The sequence below is a fragment of the Calidris pugnax genome, unplaced genomic scaffold (genome assembly GCF_001431845.1).
Source record: "Calidris pugnax isolate Ruff unplaced genomic scaffold, ASM143184v1 scaffold117, whole genome shotgun sequence".
NCBI classification, from domain to species: domain Eukaryota; kingdom Metazoa; phylum Chordata; class Aves; order Charadriiformes; family Scolopacidae; genus Calidris; species Calidris pugnax.
In genome coordinates this window covers 541,408-549,486 of record NW_015090834.1, presented here as the reverse complement: position 1 = coordinate 549,486, position 8,079 = coordinate 541,408, and the positions used below count along the sequence as shown (strand labels likewise).

At 42.8% G+C, this 8,079-nt stretch overlaps 1 protein-coding gene across 3 annotated transcripts in view; it reads right to left on the bottom strand.

Moving 5' to 3' along the window:
- PLEKHB2 (pleckstrin homology domain containing B2) overlaps positions 1–8,079 on the bottom strand; it is a 19,732-nt gene that overhangs the window by 10,978 nt on the left and 675 nt on the right. For 2 of the 3 annotated variants that reach the window (XM_014941540.1, XM_014941538.1), the window contains exons 2-6: positions 5,337–5,384; positions 4,583–4,735; positions 3,929–4,031; positions 2,828–2,867; positions 204–293 (exon numbers count right to left, since the gene is read on the bottom strand). In XM_014941540.1, coding sequence (XP_014797026.1) covers positions 204–293; positions 2,828–2,867; positions 3,929–4,031; positions 4,583–4,735; positions 5,337–5,373 — 423 coding nt within the window. In that variant the 5' untranslated portion in view covers positions 5,374–5,384. The remainder of the gene's footprint in view (positions 1–203; positions 294–2,827; positions 2,868–3,928; positions 4,032–4,582; positions 4,736–5,336; positions 5,385–8,079) is intronic. The other variant, XM_014941539.1, reaches the window with a different exon arrangement.

Here is an 8,079-nt window from a genome sequence, read left to right as displayed (position 1 = left end):
ATCTGCCTCATCCCTTTCAAAGGAAATCCACCTCAAATTGGAGTGACAGTAGATTGTTAGTACCTTATTCTCGCTCTCTTTTTGTACAAACCTTAAAGCTTGATCTGTGAAAGACAGCACTCAGGGAGTACAGTTTGGGTGCCTGAAGGATGGCCACTGCTGCTACCTCACTTATTTTAATGCTTCCCAACTGCAATTCTTACCTCAGGTGACGGTGTAGCATAAGCTGTATAGGGAGGTGGGGCTGAGGAAATGGCTGTCTCATCATACATCACGTCAGATCCCACGTAGCCCTGAACACCATGGAAAGGTAACAGTTATCACCTTTTCCTACAGACAAGCAGTTAGAGTAGTGCAAGGATTAAGACTTAATGACCCCAGAGAAGGAGAAACCTTTAGACAAGCTGCAATTAAGAAAGCAGTACCTTATAAAGCACTGCAAAAAGCAGCTATTTGGGGAGCAGACCCGGGGGAATACAAATGGCTGATGAACCACAGGAAGGAGCCATAAAATTTCTTGCCTACATGTGCATACACATGTGTGCAAGCACACTGACTCCTTCCCTCATTTTGCAGCCTCAGTTTTAGAAATTACTCTGTTTTCCATCCTCCATTTTCAGATAAAAAAGTTTTCACAACTAAGTTAGCTGCTTCCTGGCACCCTATAGTGATATCACCATGTTCTACAAGAACAGATAAAGGAAACCAATGCAGTAGCCAAAAGTGACACCTAAACTTCTTAGCAGAACATTGTCACAGTTCTTAGACACCTCTCACTTTCTGGCTCTGAGGAGACTTAAAAAAAAAAAAAAGCAGTAAGAGAGGTTTAAATGCAGGGATTTGAGGGGCTTGGTTGTTTTTAGGGAATTACTTTGCAAATGCCACCTATCATTCTGGTCCTTTTTGAAGGCAGCTATGAGGAAAATGTGGTAACTTACTTGAATCCATCTACAAGGCAATTCGAAGATAATTATGATTTATCACAGTAGCCACATAGTCTTGCCCCTAGTATCAGAAATCTGAGTGATGCTCTTAGTCAGTGCCCTATCCTAAGAAAAAAAACAGCTCCCTTTTTTTAATTTACAAAGAAACACTTTAGTAGCTCAATAGAGAATGTTCCTGTTGTCTCTTGCACCTGGACTGTAGGAAGACTTTTGAGGGCATAGTATGGCCATATCTCAGGTCAGACTTGTGTTGGAGATTCTAAAGATTGCTTGAAACACAGAAACACAGTGTTGAAAGCACTCTATTAAATAGAGGCAGGTGTTCTTGAGAAAAGGACCAGCAAATGTTTACATCTTACCAATAAATGCCTTCTGTTCTGCTACAGGGAACTCTGTACAGGTATATGACACAAGCCTGCAAATGTCTGTAAATGGCACAGTTCTCAAAGCTAGGGTGAGCACCCTGCTATTCCACTAAAGTTATGAGGCGCTGCTGGACGTGTCTGTAAATGGCACAGTTCTCAAAGCTAGTTCTCACCCAGTAAAGTTAGGAGGCCCTGGACTCCTCCTGGACCTCGGTATTTTTGAAAGCTGTGTCAGACACCTACAGATGGACTCAAACCCAGTTACCTGGTTAGTTCAAGTCCTTGTTAGAGATCTTTAATAGCTTTGGAAAGTGGTAATTTATGATAGCACTTGTGCAGAGAGCTGCCTGCCCTACTGTCAGTAGCAGGGGTCTGCCTGGCCTGACTAAGGTGATGAAGTGCCAAGCTTTGAATGCCACCTATCAGGGTTAGCAGCAGAGTGTGAGAGACATGAAAAGCAGCTCCCAACTCCTGAAACCAGGAGTCACCATCTCACACATAAGCAAGATAAAGCCCCTAAAGCTAGAGTAGACAGACCATGAGTGTTGTGTCCTCTGTGTGAGGACAGTTCCTTCACTTCTCATTTAACACCGTGGAGCAGCACAGTATAGCTACAGTCAGAGGCAATCATGTCTGGGGTAGCTTTGCTATGACAAGTATTTGCTTTGGGTATCCACAGATCTAAGCTATATCATGTGACAGATGCCTCAGTACAGCAGAAATGTTAATGTGACTCTTCAACAACTGAGATAAGATTCTAGAAACCCCAGTGTTCCCCCATGAAACAGAAACATCTCAGGTTGGTTCAGTTTAGCCATCTAAGGAAAGCTAGTGCTGAGGAGTACTCTGGAAGGCAGTCTGGAGAAAAAACAAATTAACAACACCCACAGGTGGAGGGATGTGGTTCCTCAAAGATACAGCTCTCTAGAGAACTCCAAGACTCACAGAGTGGTTTTTAGGATTCCTAACCTCTTCACTCTCCACAGCTAGCATGGTGAAGCAGAGGTGGTATATTCCTCCTTGCACTCCCCTGCCAACACCTCTTGCTCCTCCCCTAGTCTCCACCAAGAAGCATCCCACAATGTAATGGATCTACATTAACAAACAGCTTCTTTTTCTGTTTTCTTTTCTAAAGGTAACAGTAGGCTTCCTTTAGCACTGCACCTGGTAGGCAACAATCACTAGGAGTAGAAAATGCATTTTTACTGATTGCAGAGGCCCACAGCCTCAGTGACTGTTTGCCTTACAGACCAGCTTCCCAAACATTCACGTCCTCCCAGAGAAATCGTTCCCTGAAATCATTCATTTCCACCCAGCGTGTGTTTGCCTGGACTCAGCTGCAAGGATGACATGTACCCATGATCCAGAGGATCAGTCTTCTCCCCACCCACAAGCCTTGCCATCGTGCTCATGACCCTGTTTTTCTCTAGCAGAGAAGGATGGAACATGATTTCAGAAGTAAACTGCTGGACCACAGTTGCTTTCAATCAGTAGAAAGTCTAGGTAGAAGACACTTACTGTGTTTGTTCTGGCATCCTGGAGAGCAATTTTCCATGCCCTGTGAAAAAAAAACCCACATCATTTAGTGGAACATTGATAAAAATTAATGCCACTTTTTCTTTTTTGGAGAAAAACAAGGTTTGGACTATGAAAAAAACTAGATGGACTGCAGGAGTGGAGTTTAAGATACTGCATATTTGATACACTAAAAGGAATGTACAAAGTGTTACACAAAGACTGAAAAACAATTAACTTTCTTTGCAGAGCTGCAGAGGAACACAAGAAGAAACAGATGTGGTTTGGAAGGTCCTCGCTGCAAGCACAACAGCCAGGTAACATGCAGCCACGCTCGGGATAAGGAAATAGGAAGAGGTACACCAGGGAGGTTGTATCTCCTGCCTGAACAGTTGCATCTGGGCTGACTAGGGGGTGTGGGCCTTGATGCTATTGCAGTTTGAACAGAGGGTACATATACTTCACACAGATCCTCCCGTGCCATATGGCTGGAGCATGCTCGATGCATCACATACTGGGCAAACACTGGTGTTGGAAGTTATCTAACTATACATAGTCAAGCTCATTTGAGGGTTCACAATAATGCATTTACTACTGATCAGAGGGTACATATACTTCACACAGATCCTCCCATGCCATATGGCCGGAGCGTGCTCGATGCATCACACATACTGGGCAAACACTGCTGTTGGAAGTTATCTAACTATACATAGCTAAGCTCATTTGAGAGTTCACAATAATGGATTTACTACTGATCGTGATGTTCTTGGGCTATGTGGGGTCATGTACTACTTGAAGAATGGGAAAAGTGGGGAAAAAAATGTGTTCAGCAAGTCTTGCGTTAACCATATTAATAAGGTTCTTTTACTCCTCCTCACCCTTGGGTGTTTTCAGTGATTTAACTTGCAGTTAGTTTGCATGAGCTACACAACTTCTCAGAGGAGAGCTGTATTTTTTGTCATTGAAAGCCTGCTTTTGCTTGTTTGAAAACTTTCTTAAAATGTCTCTGAAAGTCTGCAGGAAGTAAAATAATTAGGGAGAGAGAGAAAAAGAAAGAGAAGAGAGGAAAAGGCAGCAAAACCCAATATTCTCTGGCAGACTTACAGGCAGTCATCTGCGCTCTCTGCACAGAGGTTGACTGTCTTCCCATCACGGCAAACAATCTGCAGTAAACAGTCTCTCTGCTTCCCCTCTGGAGGCTGGAAATCTGAGTTAGAAAAGAGTTGAGTTATGAAATAGCTAAAACCAGAATTTCATGAACGCATTTACAATAAGGGAGACAGTTTCTGCAGAACTCTGGGCAAAATAAAGTAGGGCCAGTTGTAGCTGCTTTCTGTGGCATCAGAACAAATTGCAGAAGGAAATAATGTGTTCTCACTCTTTAGTGTCCTGAAAGTAAGTAGCTCTGAGCATCATTCCTAAGGAATGCAAGTGTCTTAGAGCAGAACCAATCTGTATTTAGCTATAAGTACTCTCCAACACTCGTGTCAGCATCAAGTGGAGTACCAACAAATGCTAGAAGTGAACTTAGTAACACTTAAAACATCTGCTGAGGTTTCCTATTAGCTCTGCGTATCTATAAGGGAATTTAGTAGTTGGTTGGGCATGGAGTTTTGTTTGGTTTTTTTTGACAACAAAGAATTTGCACACTTCTTGGACATGTTTACTTCTGCAGTAGTGCTGTAAATGGCATGCTGGGCAGGCATGGAAGTTGTAAAGAATCTCTGAATACACAAATCCTGAAGGTTTCATTATTACCTCGACATTCATTCCCCACTCTGAGGTTGATGCAATGGATTCGCATGTGGATTTTATCTTCTATATCATGGCGATTTTGATCATCATAAAATATTAAGCGGCCATCAGACCACAGGTCAAACCAGTTCTTCTTCCAACGCCGTAGAATAGTACCTTAAAAATCAGACAGTCACTTTTAAGGGCACATATTGTGAAGTATTTGTGTCCTAGTTAATAAAAAAAATAGACCAAGAAATCCTTCATAGTTGCCCCAGCCATTCAGAGGTGCCAAGCAAAATCCTATACTACAACATCTCCACCTCAGAACATTGCAGAATTGGGTTCCATATTTTATCTAGTATTCAAAGTCACAACTGAGTTTATTTTAAGCGCTTAATATGGTGCTTTAGTTCTAACTTGCTGCAAGAACAAGCAGAGGGCATGACTAATTGAAGACTTTAAGTTAAGGTGTCAGGTAAAGTTTCCAAGTCTCTACTTATACAGCACTAATTACAGAGCAGCATCTGAAGCTGAATGCCAGTCAGACACCTCAGATATGGGATATCCTGTTTCCCACTACCATACCCAAAAGGTCACATGGAAATGCTGTCATGACAGGTCATTTTATGAAATGTTCTAAAGGTTAAAAAAAAAACAAAAAACAACCCACAGGGCTAAGGACTCTAAGAAAGACCTAGGAATTACTAAGTTGCTCTGATGGTTTTTGAAGTTAGACACAGCGAGGAGAAAAGGAGGTAAAAGGCCCATGACTTACTTTGCCGGAGCAGCCACCCGCTCTTCACAAATGCCATTGTTGCTTAATCTGGTGAATAGAGGGGGAAAAAAAAACCAGTCGTCAGTATTTCACAATAATACATTAGAAAGAGGCATCTCGAGGCATAGTATCATATTTTATAGCTGTGTGTACCCAGCTAGTATTGCAGGGAGGCGAGGTAGATCACAGCTGAAGATACTCAGTAAGGCACAACTAATATTCTAGGACTTAAGACATGGGACAAATGTGTAATTGTAGCAATCCAGCATGACTAGCAGAGACCACTTTTAAGTTTAACTGGAAAGCACATGAGCTTAGTTACCACTCTTGCACAATAAGGAAGAGACTGACTGGAGTGACCACTTCCTGACTCACCACCAGTTCCTTTTAAACTTGTTGTCTTGACGTACGTGTGCCTCCTGTATTCTGCAGTCTCGAGTTGCTAAGCACCCTCACTTCTTTCTTAGCTCCCTTTTTCTGTACTTCTTGGTCTTTTTTTCATTCACTGGCTTAAAGTCCAGCCAAAACAAAAGCTGACACAGTTCAATCTTAAACAGGAAGGAGAAAGCTGTTTTTATGACTTGTATTTCTTCCAAATCATCACTAGCTCCCTCCAAGATGAACTGAAATAATTAAAAGTTAAGCCCATAAAGTGAGATTCTTGTTCTTCTCAACTTTTAAATGAAGCTTGAAATGCCATGTGAAGGACCCTGCATTAAATTCAAGTTATCACACATGACATTAAGCACTTGGACACTGCACTCTGGTTTATGAGCATGCTCAAGAAAAGAGATCAAGCATAGGATACATTGGAGGATGAGTTTTTCTTTTATAGCATAATGGTATTCTGACTATTGTTCTAAAATGGATCAATAAAACACAAGTATCTGGATGCAACTGGACTAGAAAAGCAAGAACAGAAGCATTTTAAGCCTCCCTTGAGAAGGCTGCCTCTTTTAGAAATTATTTGTGGGGCTTGTAAGCCAGTATGACAGACAGATACTTAAACCTTCCAGGTAACGTTCTACTTGTAGCAACATAAGAAGAGGGGGGGAAAGGTGGCTTAGTAGATTTGATAGATAGAGGAACTCCTCCCAGAGAAGACGTGTGTTTAAAGCTAGGAGGGAGGAAGAGAAGAGAGTTTTATTATCTTGTAATAAAATATAGAGTTAGTAAGCATCCACTTATTTTCTGATAGATGTATATATGGCATCTATTGTATATTACTTGTAGCTGTGTCCTCTTCATAGTACTGGGCAAATACTGCAACTCACAAGTAAAGACTATAGCCAGCAGGATTTCATATTGAAGGAATGCCACATCCAGCACAGGCTCGGGTGTGATGGTGAGGAACACCTGCAGGTAAAGTTTAAACTCCGAGATAAACCTCTTACTCTTGGCTTTTGTATCAGCTCACTAGGAAAACAAATATTTAGCTGGCAGCCCATTGAAAGGGAGTGTCAAACTCCTATCCTGCTTTAATCCTGGTCATTGGGTCCTCTGAGGTCTGAGCATGCTGTTGTCACCTGTCTACGCAGGGAGAACTAGAGGCCAATTTATTCTTCCAAAGTAACAAACCAGTACAAAGGACCTGAGCCTCATTCTCCCACCATCCCAGTATATGCTCCTCTCTCCCTAGATTCTTCTTTACAAGGAAACAGCCTTACTCTTCATTTTCACAGAAATGGGTCTCTCCAGTGCTGCTTCCATGTCTTCCAGTTTGCCTGCTAAGGTGAAATCACTAAATGTTTCCAGAGGCCTTTTAATAGTCTAAGAACCAGTAAAGATCTCACATGAACTTCAGTTCAGTTGCAAGTGCTCGATTAGGCCATTGAATGTCTGTTGCTGTCTTTAAACCTACTCTGTTACACAACAACATAATTAGATTTGACTTAGACACGGAAAGGGGAAGAAATTAGGAAGAAAACATTTCTCTTGACAAATTAAGCTTTGTCTGTCATTCCAGAACGCCTCCCAGTCAAAATCTCACATCACAGGTTGTCTCACAGCTATCCGGGGCTACAACAGCACCTTGCATGTAGCCTAGATACAACAACCACATTTTCCCAACACAAAATTTAAATGCCCAAAAGTTCAGCTCTGGATAGAGAGTGAGGAATCACACAGAACAATCTGCCAGCACTGAAGTAGGAGGCGCAAAAACAATTAGATATTCTTCTCTGGCCCTTTTTTAAGCACAAGCACTCACTTGAAGTCCTATAGAGTATTCACAGTGAACCCACGTTATTGTTTAAAAGATCAGAGCTGGCATCATCAGTTATTTGCTTGTTAAACTAGCTCCGTACAGAGCAAGATGGAAAATGGGATTTAACCAAAGATAACCTAACCACAGAGCTGAGCCCCGGGCTGTCGGCGGTGCCCACTGACACGGTGCTCCTACTGCATTCCTGAGACTTCAGGTAGAGCCCGACCCAAAGCCCAGAGAGAAGCAATGCACCCTGTGTTCATATGTCACCCTCTCAGCCCCCTCCCCCCTCAAACAGCTTTTCTATTTTTGGCACTTCCTGACTCTGACTCACGCAGGCCTTTTTCTCCATGAAGTTGTGTTTATTTTAGCCGACGCCCCAGAGACGTGGCTCTCGCTTCGAAACCTGTTCACCGGTGTTCAGCCGGTGGCGGGGAAGAGGCGGTCGGGAGGAGGCACCGTCCCACCTCTTCCCTCTCACCCGGGCCCCGCTCCCCCGACAGGCCTCCGGGGCCGGCATGGCCCCAGCTCCATCCC